The sequence below is a fragment of the Maniola jurtina genome, chromosome 11, assembly GCF_905333055.1.
Source record: "Maniola jurtina chromosome 11, ilManJurt1.1, whole genome shotgun sequence".
NCBI lineage: Eukaryota > Metazoa > Arthropoda > Insecta > Lepidoptera > Nymphalidae > Maniola > Maniola jurtina.
Window position 1 is genome coordinate 11,264,766 of NC_060039.1, and position 16,784 is coordinate 11,281,549.

At 36.2% G+C, this 16,784-nt stretch overlaps 2 protein-coding genes across 2 annotated transcripts; both read right to left on the minus strand.

Moving 5' to 3' along the window:
* Positions 1–293: 293 nt before the first annotated feature.
* LOC123869272 lies at positions 294–5,985 on the minus strand. Its single transcript, XM_045912110.1, has 5 exons — positions 5,784–5,985; positions 4,894–5,017; positions 1,525–1,789; positions 869–988; positions 294–451 (listed from the first exon to the last, which is right to left on the minus strand). The coding sequence occupies exons 1-5, from the start codon at positions 5,848–5,850 to the stop codon at positions 326–328; spliced, it is 702 nt and encodes a 233-aa protein (XP_045768066.1). The 5' UTR covers positions 5,851–5,985; the 3' UTR covers positions 294–325.
* A 128-nt stretch (positions 5,986–6,113) lies between these two features.
* LOC123869268 (medium-chain acyl-CoA ligase ACSF2, mitochondrial) lies at positions 6,114–16,688 on the minus strand. Its single transcript, XM_045912105.1, has 12 exons — positions 16,554–16,688; positions 14,231–14,411; positions 13,502–13,630; positions 12,815–13,035; positions 12,333–12,454; positions 11,828–11,934; positions 11,097–11,224; positions 10,397–10,565; positions 9,469–9,582; positions 8,588–8,730; positions 7,506–7,647; positions 6,114–6,822 (listed from the first exon to the last, which is right to left on the minus strand). Exons 1-12 carry the CDS (start codon positions 16,622–16,624, stop codon positions 6,595–6,597), a joined length of 1,755 nt encoding a protein of 584 aa, XP_045768061.1. The 5' UTR covers positions 16,625–16,688; the 3' UTR covers positions 6,114–6,594.
* Positions 16,689–16,784: the final 96 nt, after the last annotated feature.

A 16,784-nucleotide genomic window follows, 5' to 3' on the forward strand; every position in this document is an offset into this window, starting at 1 on the left:
GTGCAAATCAGTTTATAACATCGTACTACAGTTTACATGGGTAAAGAAATAATAATAAAAAAACAAACAGACACAATTTCTGATTTATATTTATTGGATAATAATTCAAATATAATAAAAAGTAGAAAAAGAAGATATTCAACTACAATTAGATATAACCAACCTTCTAGTTTTTACAAACATATCGTTAAAAACTGACTTGCATACCTACGTACCTAATTTTGTGTTTTATAACAAAGGATTTCAAGAAAAACAAGTTTTTTACTATGCATAATTATTATTGTTTGTAGGTATACTAAAATATAAGTGCTAAAGTCAAGTAATATTATGTAGCACAATTATAACAAATCCTTGGGAATTCTATTTCTTTTGTAGCCAACTCAAGAGTTATTGGTTTTAAAATGTCTCTAGCCCATCTTTCAACACTAGTAGCCGTAGTAGTAGAGTTAAACTGAAAAAAATGGTATTATTAATTGTTAAAGTCAGCAAGAGCTTCTGGTAAGTGGGTATATTAATACAAACTATCACGAACTCGCATTGAGAGATCGCAACCAAGTAATTAAATGTTAAAATGTTATATAGAATAAAATTTATGAGTGTATGAAATATATGCGTATGTGTTGAATCCTAATTGAATTCTAATTGAAGCATGGTATCCAAGACGAATACTACTACATTACTACACCTGCGTTGAATACTCTACTTTTGCCACCTCGCGAGACTATAAAATCAAGGCTAATATACTTAAATAATAATTCATTCAATAACACCATAATATACAAGACTTGGAGGGAATTTTCAAAAATCTTTATAGATTTGTGATAGCACTTTTCTATAGTTTAGAGATGCTTACTATACTTGAACTTACTATAGCAGTAAAAACTTTCGTCACATGATTCTCTGGGGTAAATTGCATTCGATTCGTGGTTCTTGCCAGGACTCCAACAACATCCACTGTTATTTCATCCGTAAACAAGTGTTTAGTTATCTGTAACAAAGATGTTCCATCAAGCAGAGTTTTGAACTGTGTTATTGAAGCGCGTATTTACAATGCACACAATATGAAGGCAATCTTAACATCGTGAAACATCAAGCGAGTTGCAGGGATCTAAACAATTGTGATTGTGAACACCCGTACTAGAGATCTCTATCATGCGCAAAAGATACGCATCCCTGGTCCACTGAGTGAGTGCTACTGCCAATAGAGCTGTGAACGTGATAGCCAGCCAAACTTAAATGAGCACCCAAGCCAGGATTATAAGAATTGGGCGCCCCTCAGTACCCAGGTCCGTAACTGCATGGGCTTTGGAGGTCCCAATTTGGTCCTTAGGTACTATTTCCCTTGGAGAGCACATTAAACAATCGTTAATCTAACAGTCTAAATTATTGTACCTACTCTTTACAGAGTCATATTAAGAAAGGATTTAGGTGTTCATCGCATTATTTTATTCTGAGAAAATCCCCTATTGGAACTACCATTCGACCATAGTGAAACAAATTACAAATTGTATACAGAAAACTCACTGTGAACTGAAACTGTACGTCTGGGTAAACGATCAACCCAGTCGAGTGAATAACTTTCCCATGTTCTTTAGCAATCACGTTAAATCCTACAGCAACGTCGCTCATCTTTACTGTTGAGTGAACTTCAACCCTCGTGGTGTTACCAGACAATGGCAACCATTTTTGTTGTATCGTGTTATGGATAATACCTATTTTTTGTATCGACACAACAAATCCATCTTTCAAATCGACTTCGGCATATATTGCTTCACTGAGGACATCTTCGCTGCAAAATTTATATGTACTTTAAACTCGCGAGCAAAGAATCTGGATCTGTATTATACACCTATTAGTACACCTATCAGGGGGCACGGCAGTGCCCCCGCCAAGACGAGCCAAACGGCGGCCGGGGCGCTACGTACCTTTTTCTCGAAGTGTTTCGCCGTATTTTCGACCCGTCATAACTTCGGTCTGGATGACGCTAGAAAGCTGAAATTTTCAGTATAAGGTGTCCTTAGCAAATTTACCAAATATACTAAGTATCAAATATCTAGCTTTTATGGTTACAGATTTATTGATACCTAAAATACGCCGTTTTCGTCCCTCACTGATGATCATCACAATTCATAGTCTGTAATTCTAGGGTACTTCCCGAAGTCCTAGAAAGCTGAAATTTGGTATGTAGACTAAAATATGCATACAAACTACAGGAAAATTAAGAAATTGCAATTTCCCCCCCTCTACACCTCTTATGAGAAAAGCAAATCTGTAAATTCTGTCGCTAGAATGCTGATATTTTCAGGATAAGATGTCCTTGGCAGATTGATTAAACGCATTGAGTATCAATTGTCTAGCTTTTATAGTTTCAGATTTATTGACAGTCAAAACTTCTAGTCTGTAATTCTAGGGTACTTCCCGAAGTCCTAGAAAACTGAAATTTGGTATGTAGACTAGAAATTGCATACAAACTACAGGAAAATTGAGAAATTGGAATTTCCCCCCCCTCTACGCCTCTTATGAGAAAAGCAAATCTGTAAATTCTGTCGCTAGAATGCTGATATTTTCAGGATAAGATGTCCTTGGCAGATTGATTAAACGCATTGAGTATCAATTGTCTAGCTTTTATAGTTTCAGATTTATTGACAGTCAAAACTTCTAGTCTGTAATTCTAGGGTACTTCCCGAAGTCCTAGAAGACTGAAATTTGGTATGTAGACTAGAAATTGCATACAAACTACAGAAAAATTGAGAAATTGGAATTTCCCCCCCTCTACGCCTCTTATGAGAAAAGTAAATCTGTAAATTCTGTCGCTATAATGCTGATATTTTCAGGATAAGATGTCCTTGGCAGATTTATTAAACGCATTGAGTATCGATTGTCTAGCTTTTATAGTTTCAGATTTATTAACAGTCAAAACTTCTAGTCTGTAATTCTAGGGTACTTCCCAAAGTCCTAGAAGACTGAAATTTGGTATGTAGACTAGAAATTGCATACAAACTACAGGAAAATTAAGAAATTGGAAATTTCACCCCTCTACGCCTCTGTATGGGGGAAGCAAATCTGTAAATTCTATCGCTAGAATGCTGATATTTTCAGGATAAGATGTCCTTGGCAGATTCATTAAACGCATTGAGTATCAATTGTCTAGCTTTTATAGTTTCAGATTTATCGACATTCAAAACCTCTAGTCACAAATTCTAGGGTACTTTCTGAAGTCCTAGAAGACTGAAATTTGGCATTAAGTAGGAATTTCAAGAATTATGAACAACAGATAAATTAAGAAATCGGGTCCCCCTTCATCCTCTCGTATATGAGATGCATATCTGTAAAATCTGTTGCTCGAATTCTAAAGTTTTCAGGATAAGATGTCCGTGGCAGATTTATCAAACGTACCAAGTATCTGTGTTTCCTGAAGCCCTAAAAGACTGAAATTTGGTATATCTGCTTCAAAATTGAGTTGCAAGATTCCACCCGAACAAACATATTTACATACGAGTACATTGCAAGTTGAATAAAAGCTTTTAAAAAAGAGGTAACGATAGAGAGTGGGCCATGAAAATGATGTACCTACAAAAAATAGATCTAAAAAAATCTAGGGCACCTGCCAAAAAGAAATGAAATCCCACCAAAAACATTTCATGTAAAAAGATAGCCAAGACTCACAAGTTCATAATGTTTTCACTGTTAAAAAGTTATGAGATCTCTAATAGAGCCAAGCCCCTAGCTGAGCTTAGATTTGTGCTGGCCATGGGACCTATCCGAAGTCCAAAGTAATATATAGCTCTTAAATGTTCTTGACTGTATCACATTTATAACAATAAACAACAAATCACTCTACTTACAAGTTCTGATTCTACAAACCCTATATCTTGGTAAAAAAATTACGGCTTGGCCGTTTACAGTTCGTGGATTTTTTATCTGAAATGACATTTAAGCCCGGAATAGCTTCTGCGACCATCACGAATTACAATACAAATTAGTAATTGTCGAACAAACTATTCCTTAAGGCCTTAAAATATGTTATATCATGTAATAGTTTTACAAAAATTAAACGGCCAAGCCGTCCTTTTTTTACCAAGATGTAGGGTTTGTAGAATCAGAGCTTGTAAGTAGAGTGATTTGTTATTTATTGTTATAAATGTGATACAGTCAAGAACATTTAAGAGCTATATGACTTTGGACTTCGGATAGGTCCCATGGCCAGCACAAATCTAAGCTCAGCTAGGGGCTTGGCTCTATTAGAGATCTCATAACTTTTTAACAGTGAAAACATTATGAACTTGTGAGTCTTGGCTATCTTTTTACATGAAATGTTTTTGGTGGGATTAGTTTTTACTTTGTGTTTCAACCGACATCGATTCTTTGCACGCATATTTATTTTGTTTATTCTTTCTAAGTTGCTTATGTTGAAAATTGTTTTAACAACCTCCTTGGCGCTGCACTATGCGGTCTTGCAAATGGGAGATCTTGGGTTCGATTCTTGATCTTGGCAACTAAGAAAATGTTATAATTTCTAAATTGGTTCTAGTCTGGTCTTGTAGGAGGCTTCGGTCGCGGCTAGTTAGCACCATAGCAGTAAAGCCCTACCGCTAAGTGATTTAAGCAGCAATACAGTCTGTGACAGCTCTCTACCTATTACGGTTCACAAGATACAGCCCGCTGACAGACAAACAGACGCGGACGGACGGACAGACGGACAGACAGCGGAGGCTTAGTAATAGGGCCCCGTTGGCACCCTTCGTGTACTGAACCCTAAAAAAGAGTATCACATTTTTTTGCGATAGTTATAAATTAAAAACAAAAAGAGGGGGTTTTTGCATATTCTCAATAATTTTGAGATTATGGTCAGTAAAATGTCCAACTTAAATATATTTTCTAGAGTCTACCTACTTAACAATGACATGCACATCGTCAACTTTCAAGTTGCACCAACACCGTTGTTCGACTTTCGACATCGTCTTCTGTATGATAGAGATGGCATAGCTGGTGTGATCTATTAAACGTACTCTTCTTACTGAAAGAAAACACAAAGGTGGATGTTCGTTAGGATTCTGCATCTCCAGAGAAAAAAGAAACCATTATAGGATCGCTTCGTAAAAATAAATTACCTTGTCGCTTTTTGTAGCAGAGCTTGGTATATAACGTACATACCTTCCACCTTTTAATCCACCTTTATCTACCTACCTAGTAAATAAAATTGTCTTCTCATAAAATTAAATAACCTAACCATAATAACCGTCATCATCAAACGCCTATAGCAGCCCACAGCTGGACTAAAGGCCTCTCCCAACGAGAGGGTTTGCCCATAAGCACCACGCTGGGCAGACGGGTTGGAGATCGCAGTAGATGGTAGTACTTGCACAGAGGATGCTGTCTATACTCCCTTACGCATACGACACCCACGGGACGAGAAGGTGAGGTGACAACTGTATTCTGATCTGCCGTCACCACACAACATTATTACACTCATTTATTCATTACTAGAGGATACCCGCCACTTCGTCCCCGTGGATTTAGGGTTTTAGAGATCCCGTGGGAACTGTTTGATTTTCTGGGATAAAAAGTAGCCCGGGATGTAATCTAACCCTGTACCAAATTTCGTCAGAATCGGTTAAACTGTTGGGCCGTGAAAAGGTAGCAGACAGACAGATAGACAGACAGACACACTTTCGCATTTATAATATTATAGTATGGATCTCATTATTACCATATTTTAAAAAAATATTTACAAAAATAAAATAACAGAAATGATTACAATACTTATTTATCAATTTACATACCGGATGATGGCGATACTACAACTAAGTCACAAATAAACAACAAAAACAACCATATTATGTCTCTCATATTGAACTTCGTATTAAGTATTGAATTATAAGCTACAAAATATTATGTAACTCGATTTAATAGGGGTAGCTACAGTGTTGCTAATATACATAGTAATTAGATAGGTATAGGTACATCACAGAATATTGCTAATATCTTCTAGACTTTGTCATGATAACGATTTTAATTTATATCAAAGATTTTATATTTGTTATCTAATGATTTTATTATCAAGTTTGATTCCCATCTTATTATTTTCATTAATGATAAAATAAATACAAATAGATACCACAAAAATTTCTTTATTTACAAAAAGGGTTCTTTCATTTCACAAAATCATTATTCAACTTATTCTATAGTAAGAACTAAAATAAAATGTTATAAAGCATGACAGTTAATTATATTATCGTCGCAACTTCTAACATCGTTGTCAAAATCATTGATGTAGTTATAAATTAAGCAACTAAGAAAATATTATCGATCAAAGCTCGAAAAAAGTCAGTCTAGCAAGCATCCTATGAGTAGGTAGATAAGTTTAAATTAAGGAACTAAGGCCGAAACGACACGTCCCTTGATTCTCCGGCAAATGGCACAAAATTGCTAAAAACTTATTTTAGTTTACTTAGTTATCAGAATAAAGTAAAATTTTACTATAGCGAAAATATATCTAAGAATTCTTAGTACCATTCTCAATACCCAAAAATCTTGCCGGCTTAGCCCGGAGTGTTGAGTATTTTCTCTAATATTTAGGTAGATATCTAGGTATCATAGTTTTCCGGTTTCAATTAATTCTTTTATTTTAAACTTTTGTATTTTACCAGACACAGTTTTGGGAAATTCATCCATGATTTTCAGTATTCTAGGTATTTTATAGCGAGCCAATTTTCCCTTACAATGGTTTGTTAGATCGTGTACCGTGAAAGTCGCGCCTTCATGAAGTCTGACTACTGCACAGAGCTCTTCACCTAATCTCTCGTCTGACACTCCAATTACCTGCAATTTAGATAAATAATTATAATTTCATAGATTTTTAATATCACTTCGATATATTATACTAGAACTGAGAACAAGCCGAGTTACCCTTTTGGTTATTAGATTTCGGCCTCCAAAACTAACTTTTCAGAGTTCTGTGCGTTTTAAGCAATTAAGTAAATATTACTTGCTTTAATGGTGAAGGTAAATATCGCGAGGAATCTAAATACCTTCAAAGCAAGAGTGAAGACTTCATCATTGCTTTTTTAAGCATGATGGTTATCCAGCGCAAGCCTAAAATTCTCGTTTCGTTTCAAAATTAAATACCCGTATATCTGAGAGTTCTCCATAACATTTTCAAGGGTAACCCGTTCTCATTCTGAGAGAAGACCGGTTCTCAGTAGTAGGCCGGCAATCGATGAAGACTTTTAATATTTCAGAAGTAATTAGTTTCTACAATTCCTTTGTTTCTTAACTATAAGTTAGGCATTACAACTATAACATAAGATATTTTATCTCAGATCATACTCGGTTTTATGCAGCACTTCTATTTGGTAATTTCTCTTAATATTTTCATTTTTATAACCTCTTCTATCTCGATAAAATTGTCTCTGACTGTTAATATGTCGTAATTTTGTACGGTACCTATAGCTTTTCTTTTATTTTATTTCAATAGCTTCAAATAAAATTCATGAAGTATCTACCTGACTATCGATCACATCTGGGTGTGTGTTTAAGAGATCTTCAATTTCTTTGGGTGCAATGTTCTCTCCCCCTCGAATTATGATGTCCTTTAGACGACCCACAATCTTTCCATATCCGTCTTCAGATAAGATGAATTTGTCACTATAAAAATAAAAAACACATTATATTGCTTACAATCCTACGAGCACTAATTCTTAGGTTTAGATCTATAGAGCGCACTCTGACCAGAGTTAAAACGAGATAGATGTGTATATCTCTCACGTAAATCTGTCTCGTTTTAACTCAATATTTAGTTTGAGCAAAGTCAAAGTGCACTCTATAAATCCCACTCTTAGACTTAGCTAGATCACTTAGGTTTGTTAACGAATAAACTATGTTTTGGTTGATAAAACAAAATATAGATACCATTGTACACTTTTTGTACAACGGTATGTTGTTGAATATTAATTAATATAATGATAATAATTAATAACATAAGCTTAAAACTGAAGCTACCTACGGAGGATCCAAACATGTCCTGGTCTGAAAAAAAACCCCACAACAATCTCATTCAAAGAGCCCACAAAAAAAGTGACCGATTAAAAAGAAATGTATTTAATAACAAAATTTAGAAAATAGTCTACATAGAAAAAAGTCTAAAAAGGCAAAAATACATTAAATTAAGATACTTCTGTAAACAGGGAATGTAGTCTCTCAAATCACCTGTTATACCTAGAAATAAATGTAAGATGTGGTGAATATTTCTGCCATTACTGCCGTAATTTGAATCGCTAAATTACAGCTTTTTAGTGATCAAACTCTGCCTTGTGGTCGGAGATCAGGAGAAAAGTAAAATTACAGACGTCTACTACTCTAACCTAAATGATCGTAAAACATCAAAATGATTCTAATTTATTATTTCTCTTAGGGGTTTGCCACTACATACCTACTCGTAGATTTATCTGGAATCAGATAAATACTCTAGGACCGTAAAGTTTGGATTAATTATTATTGGACATAAATAAGTAAATAATACCTAGTTACTCGTATCCATTAAGTAAACCTAAAAGTAAATCCCATAAAAATTTAAGAGTATTCTAACCCAGTATGTAGCCATCCATCGTCTTTCAAAGTTTGTTTGGTTTTGACCGAGTCGTCCCAGTAGCCAATCATTGTATGGTATCCTCTAACCATCAATTCTCCTGCGGTGCCGAATGGCACAGTATTTCCTTTGTCATCAATTACCTTTAACAAGATAAAGTTGAAAACTAAAACCCGGCTGAAATATTAGAGTTAAATTGTTTTTCTGTCGCTTGGCATATTTTAATGTTGTTGCACATATTTTATATTCGTGAGCTCAGAATTTGGATACAAACATACATACATACATACATAGACTACTAAAATCATAACCCTTCCTTTTGGACTTTCGGGTAAAAAAAGAAATTCTGTCCGAGTAAACAATATCAAGTTTCGTAACTCTCAAACTCAAATCCACAGCATTTATTCCAATTAGATATCTACCATTGTACACTTTTTGATTGTCAATTGTTGAATTTGTAAAATAATGACCTAACGGTGAATTTCGGAAATTAATTGCGTGAACTTTCCAAATTCACCTAGGTCTGCGAAGAGCCCACAACTATTCTTTTAGTATCACAATTTCAAGAAATTACTTAAATTTAAATATTGGAACTATCAAAGCTGTTAAGCAACTCATGTTCAAGCTTTCATATCATTTAAATCTACGCTACAAAAATTATTAATTAAAAAAATTACAAAAATTACAAAAATTATTTATTAAAATTTACGCTGATTTATGTTAAATGAAATTATGAAAACTTCGAACTTGTTGAGAGACATCTCCAATATGTTATATGGGAGCTTATTATAAAAACTAAAATACACTAATCTCCCTGTTTCTAAATTATATTCTTTAATTCGATAACCTAATATATAAAATCGGTAAGAAGTTTCTTTTACCTTAACTTCGCAATGGTCGGTTGTATACCCAACAGTGTCTGCAACTACCTCCACGCTGTCTTCTGGCAGTGATTGAAATACACAAGCTGTGGTTTCTGACAGTCCATATAGGGCCTAAAATATTAAAAAAATTAAAGCGTTCATCTATCCAACGTGTTGCTATTAGTATGCCTTTCGTGTTCTCTACTACTGCCTCGTGTCTAGTGAGGTCCTGGGTTCAATTCCAAGATCAGGCTATAAATAGTTGAGGAAGAATTGGATTTTTCAGTTAAGAAATTCTACACTAGCCCGGAGTTAGGAAATTGGCGGTGTTTCACCCGCGTGCCTCGGAGAGCATGTAAAGCCGTCGGTCTTTTGTCTGATCTCTCTCCGATCGTGTCGGATTTCCATTCCACCTGGCTATGATAGTGAGGGAATAGATAGTGCACCTGGATTTGCGGACACACTTGCGCATAATATTTCCCGCACAGTTGGCTAATCTTTAGGGAGATTGGCTGCCGTGGCCGAAATTCGGTCATCATCATCATTATCAACCGATAGACGTACACTGGTGGGCATAGGTCTCTTGTAGACTTCCACATGCCACGGTCTTGCGCCGCTTGAATCCAGCGGCTTCATAGTTTGGAAAACCAATAAACGTTAGGCTGCTAAGGTGCTGTAATGGCGACCTCGCATCAGAAAGCGCAGTGTTGGTAGAACTTCCTTTACGTGGACAGACGACATCAAACGAGTCTTAGGGTGCCACTGGATAAGGCAACGGCGCAAGATGCGGGTGACAATCCATACAAGAGATATCTCCAATTGTGGACGTCGATAATCATGATAAAGAAACTCACATACATATACATGAACCCTGAGAATATCAGGTTCCATATCACATTCCTCTCTCCTTTTTTGGGTGTTCGTGTAAGGAACTGGCATTACTTACCCTGACAGACTCCACTTTCAGCTGCGCATTGATTTGTCTGATCAACTGCGGACTGCAAGGGGCGCCGGCTGCCAGAGCTACGCGAAGGTTAATAGGTAGGTCTCCCTTCCGCTTCACATGAGATATCATATCCAGGTACATTGTCGGCGTTCCCGTTATTATTGAGCATCTGGAAGAATTCATTATTCTATCGTGAAAATCTTCAAAACCTTAAACTGGATTTTGTATGCTCCTTCGACTTGGTAGACCAAGGCGGATTTGAGATCAAAGCTTTTAGTTTTAAGCTGACGTAGCCTAGTGGTTGAAACGTCAGTCTCTTCTTATTCGGGGGGTCTGGGTTTCGATCCCCGATACCGGATACGCATCTCTAACTTTTCGGAGTTATGTACGTTTTAGGAAATTAAACAACACTTGCTTTAACGGTGAAGGAATACATCGTGAGGACACCTGCATGCCCAAGAGTTCTCCATAATCTTAAGGGTGTGTGAAGTCGGCCAAACCTTTCATCGCCAGCGTGGCAGAGTTCAGTAATGGGCTGGCGATGGGTTAATAATGACGATGATGGTTAAATTAGCCCTGTCGGAAATCGAACCCGGGATTTCCAGCTTATAAGACCATAACGCTCACCATTGCGCTATTGAAGTCGTAAATACAAAAATTAATATTCGTCGTAATCAATTAATTGCTAAGTAATTCTTACTTTTCAGCACACACTGCATCAACATTCGCTGCTACGTTGTACGTGGGTGACGGCAGCACGACAGTCGCGCCGTGTCGCAAGCTGGACAACAGTGTCACTATCGCCCCTAGAGCGTGGAACAATGGCGCCTGTCAAACAAAATAGACTATTGGACATCATCACACTTATAATATTATAAAGGCGAGAGTTTGTATGTGTGTGTGTGTGTGTATGTTTGTTACTCCTTCACGCAAAAACTACTGGACGGATTAGGCTGAAATTTGGAATGGAGATAGATAATATCCTGGATTAGCACATAGGCTACTTTTTATCCCAGAAAATCAAAGAGTTCCCACGGGATTTTGAAACCTAAATCCACGCGGGCGAAGTCGCGGGCATCGGCTAGTCGATAATAATGTTGTGTGGTGGAGGACCTCTATTGTCAATGTCACCTGCTCGCGCTGCGTGCTAGAGAACGGACGAGGAATATCCATAGCTCTACCTGGAAAATCGGATGCATGTAGCGGCCTTGGGGTTTAAATTACCCCTTAAATAACTGATAGAGTCGCTGGAGAAGATGGCACGAGCATTTTGAAGACAGCTCCTTCACCGTGATTGCAGTACCGTAGGCTATCAATAGAGAATCTTGAGCTTCTGCTTTAGACGCTTTGGCGATACAGTAGCCATAATATGCGTCCCGTCAAATGGTGTGTGTTAAAAAGCAAATATTCTTAATGATTTTACATTGTTACCTGTACACATATAATTGGGTGTCCTTCATTAAAACTGTTTCTTATCCCAGAAAAGTAGACATTGTTCACAACACCGATATGAGAGTCGAGGCCCGCTTTTGGATCACCTAAAAATGAACTCGTAACATTATCTTCAGAAGACCTATGTGTTTTATAAGTTACCTACTTATCTATAAATTAGGAAGATACCATCCCGCAAGACAATGGCCGGGTTTCGATCACTATACCTAATATCTTCGATATTTTACCATGTGTAAACAATCCTTCAATAAATATATTTTTTTTACTCCTCCTGTATTTTATTTTCGTGCAATTTGGTGCAATTGCACTGTTTTGTTCGCCAGTTCCTCAATTATAATAGGGGTATCATAAAATCAAGTAGGTAGGCAAACGTGCTCCATTCTAGCCTTCATCATCACTTTCTTTCAAATGTCATCGTGGTCAAACGTGTGTCAATACTAAAAATAATTAGTTACAAAAAATTAGATGAAAAATTTCCACATACCAGTAGTACCCGAAGTCAAAAGAATGAGAGACCCGTCCTCTGGTTTCACTTCACTTCCATACTTTGTTATATCGGCGTTGTTTTTGTAATTACTGATCAGAGAGTCAAATGTGGAGACGCCGCTGTATCAGAAATATCAATTTACTGACGAGTACAAGTAGGAACAACTACCATATTTTATTCGACAAGCTATGTACATAACTTCTAGAGGTTAACAAATACACAGTGGTTTTGTTAAATGTTCAAATCATTAGGTATTTCTTGCTCGTCACACATTACCAATTTATGTTTACAGAGCCTCAATAGCTCAACGGGTAGGTATAGGAGCGGACTGAAATCCGAAAGTTCGGCAGTTCAAACTCCACCCGTTGCACTAAAATTGTCGTACCCACTCCCAGCACAAGCTTTACGTTTAGTTGGATAGGAAAGAGAAATGTTAGTCATGATTAAAAATGACTAATATTCTTTAAAAAAAAAATTACCTAAATTTTTCTTTTCCTCCATTAATGATTGAAGTAAGACTTGGAAACTCTTTTGATTTTAGCGAGCCCTCCTTCGATGACTGCAACTCTGGGATCAGTGTGTTCAGTAAACCGTAGTAATCTCTGTTTTTGAGAGTATCGCCTATCATGAGACCTTTCAACTTTGTCTTGTTGATGCAGAACCTTAGCTCTGCTTTCTCGTAAACTGGGTTTACTAGGACCTGAAATCGATATAAATTAATTTTAAATTATTTGGTCAAGTTATGATCATAAACTCACCATCCACTTACTACCAAACACGGTTATCCTCTCAGAATGAGCTCATACTTAGTCCACCATGCTGGTCAAGTGCGGGTTGGCAGAGTTCACACAACTTTGAAAACATTACGGAGATATCATTCATGTAAGTCTCCTCACGTTATTTTTCTTTACGGAGAATAAAACAACCCTCCCTCCCTCCGAATAGGAGGCCGACATCTTACCCACTATCTATTACCGCTTTCTTATCCTTTGCAAGGGAGCTTCAAGTTGCCTAGGCCTGAAAACCATACGACTGTGGAAACCCCCATCCATTGTATTATTGCAATTCAACCAAGATTGTTGTTTTAATTACTTCACTAGCTTTAAAAACACTTTAGTATCTATGTCTACCTAGTATTTAAAAAAATGGTTAAAATACAATATTACCGATATTAAACCAGCTCTCGCGGCCGCCACGCAACCGACAACCCAACCAACGCAATTATGCGTCCAAAGTCCTAGACGATCTCCTTTTTGAAAACCCTGAGCTCGTAGTGCGCATCCCAAAGAGTCTGCCTGAAAACGAACGATGGCTTTTTGTAAAATGAAAAATCTCCTACTGAGATCTTCTCATTTTCTTTAACTGTAGATTTTGACAGGCTACCAAATTAACTGTTGGATCCAGTATTCTTGACCAGTCTAAAATAAAGGCTGTACTTCATCAAACAATATCATTCATCATCATCATTCTAGACCGTAGATATTCTTTTAGTGCAGAGAATTTTCCACAACAGAGTTGGCACAACTCTCTTCACTATTAGCTGAAATGTATTGTTGCAGCAAAACTTTTTTTTAAATAAAAATAACGAGCAAACGAGCAGGCGGGTCACCTGATGTTATTAACTGGTTACCGCTGCCCATGAACATTTGCATCACCAGAGCAAAACAAATGCGTTGCGTCAGGAATTTGTTGGTCTTGAATAACCCCATCTTGTAATCTAGTGGGAACATCGTCGCGTCGATGGAAGTTGATTTCACAGTTTGCATGTGCGTGGAAACCTACCATAAATTCACATTCGCAACGATTCAAATACTAATAATGATGATAGATGCAGCATTTTCCAGGTCAAATCCTACAAGTTTGAATAATCTATCAAGATATTTTGAGTAACATACTCGATTCAGCAATTCCTCATAGGTGACAGTCAAGTCTTCATGTACGGAGCGAACTGCGACCCTCCCTGGGTACTTATGAGCCGTTTCCGCTATTACATCGCCCAACGTCGCGGCGGTCAAGGGTTCGCATCCCGGGTTATGAAAATAGCTTCCATTTTCCGTTTGCAGCTGACGAGCTAATCTGGTAAAATAGGAAAGGTTTTTATTTAGTTATAAAATACTTATAGACTATGCCCGCAAATTAGGTTTTTAAAAATCCCGTGGGAACTCTTTTATTTTCTGTAAAATAAATATGTAATAAAAAGTAGTCTGTGATAAAAGTAGCCTATGCCACTTACCAGGACATGCAAAAAATCACGTCAAAGAAGGACAAAGAAACAAAACAATAAACTGACAAACAAACACACTTTCGCATAGTTTCGTATGGTAACTCGGCGTAATTAGCTAGAGGTACTAGTAGGCTGTTTAGTAGTTATTTCAAAAAATTCGAAAATGCCCGAAACTTCATCCGCATGAATTTAAGTTTTTAAAAATCCAGTGAGAATTTCTTGATTTTCCACGGATTTAAAAAAATTAAACAACGCAGACATAGTTGCGGACGTTAGCTAAAGATACATTAATATACGTATCTACCAACATAAGCTATGCAGAACGTAAGTCTTTGTGCAGAACCATAGACATACAATTTTCGCTTCGCTCAAAGACTGACAAAGTGAGGGAGCGAGAGTAGTTAGATAAGACACACTGCCGCGAGCGAAAGCGAGATAGCGAAACAAGATGCCGATAAGTCATTGTTTACGTGAGTATCGGTCCTTATGAGTTCGGCCTGTTCCAAGTCGAGGTGATTTTTTGCATTTACTAAATAATTTTACGATTAAAACGTAAAATCTATGTCCTGCCACCATGGTGTCTTGTTCAGTGAGCGAATGTGACGTTACAAGACGTTATAATCCGCGTAAATACACGTTTCACAGGTAATTACTGATTATTTATACTAATTGTTTATAATCATTATTTCATCATTTGTTGTTTGAAAATTAGGCAAAATAGCTATTGGAAGCTTAGATGATAGGTTTCCCTTAAGACTTATCATCAAATTACATTGCTAAATGAAGAATTTTTGGATATTTTGTGTAAAATTTAAAAACGTTTGTTTACGATAGGGATTGACAAAGTAATGACGTCACAAGTATCGATAGTCGATAATCGTGTCTACCGGTAGGTTTGATGTGATAGGTTTCATGTGATGTATGTAAAATACAATATAAAACACTAGGTACTTTCCAATAAAAGAAAAGAACGAAATAAATATTTTCACTAATTTTTATTTTATTTAGCGTGACTTAGATTTCATACCTACAGGGTTAAGGGTAACCCGTACATTACTGTATTTAAGTGCTTATCGGGGAGGTCATTAGCTATGAATTGAGCGCCATATATACTATTTATTTTTATTAACTTGTCACTTAGACATTATATCAGAGTGTTATTGTGATTAATCAAATTAAATTTACTTGCACCCTTTAAAAAAATAAAGGTGGAAAACCAACAAATTCCGGTAATTTATATGAAAATCCCAAAAATTGCTCTATTTCTCAAAAAAAAGATTTTTTTAAAACGTCTTTTAATAGTTTTCTATCGAAATATCAATAAAAAATGTTATAAGGGGTTAAAATAACTATAAGTATCTCAGAATTCATTAATAAATTATTTATATAAAATATTAAAGTCATTTCATTAATAAATAATAATCTGTTACCTAGCTTTAGCTTTGTTACTATTTGTGTATTTGAAATGTATTTGATTTTTTAAGATTATAAGATGCTTTTTACTTCACTTCGTTAAACTAACTCATTAGTGTCCTATGATTTCGCCAGTAAGACTATCGATAATACAAATGCTAAAGTCAGGACAACTCTATTTCACGCACACATTTACGTTTCATTTTTTGTAACACCGTTAATCTGTCACTGTTGGTCTTGTAAGTCTTTGTGCAGAACCATATATCAATGTTTAATAATATTATGTATGCTATCTTGTAGACAGCTGACTGTAACAGAGATTAATTTAATGCAACGTTGTCACTAAAATTCGTCATTATATTACAATACCAAATCAGCTAATGTTTAACTGGTCTTTACAATATTTTATTTACCACATTATTATGTACTTACTAATTGTGGACAAACAATCGTACCTATAAAACAGGTATCTTCATTTCTTAACCATTCATTCAAATATATTTCCCCATTCATAGACATCACAAAACCTTTCCCGCTTAACTCAGGTAGGTATAAGGAAGGAAAACTCTCCATTTACGCACCTCAAAGCTAAAGAGTTGTTAAACGTCCTGCTAACTAAGCCGGTTTTATTGAACACGTTCTTACTCAACATAATATTTCACTTGAATACGTATCACTGCGTTTAACTTTACGCGTGGACTGACGACAAATGACATATATAAACAACATAGTAAGTACACTTAATTATTATTGTTTTATCAATCACAAGGCTGCGAGTTTTATATAACATACTCCAGGGTTATCCGTAAAAA

Coding starts and splice junctions, on each gene's coding strand:
- LOC123869272 (XM_045912110.1), bottom strand. CDS start 5,850: ATGAGAGACATAATATGGTTGTTTTTGTTGTTTATTTGTGACTTAGTT. Junction 989..1,524: donor ACGTACAGTTTCAGTTCACA/GTGAGTTTTCTG, acceptor TCTTTGTTACAG/ATAACTAAACACTTGTTTAC. Junction 452..868: donor CGAAAGTTTTTACTGCTATA/GTAAGTTCAAGT, acceptor CATTTTTTTCAG/TTTAACTCTACTACTACGGC.
- LOC123869268 (XM_045912105.1), bottom strand. CDS start 16,624: ATGTTGAGTAAGAACGTGTTCAATAAAACCGGCTTAGTTAGCAGGACG. Junction 13,631..14,230: donor ATGAGGAATTGCTGAATCGA/GTATGTTACTCA, acceptor GTTCGTTTTCAG/GCAGACTCTTTGGGATGCGC. Junction 11,225..11,827: donor ACCCAATTATATGTGTACAG/GTAACAATGTAA, acceptor TTTGTTTGACAG/GCGCCATTGTTCCACGCTCT.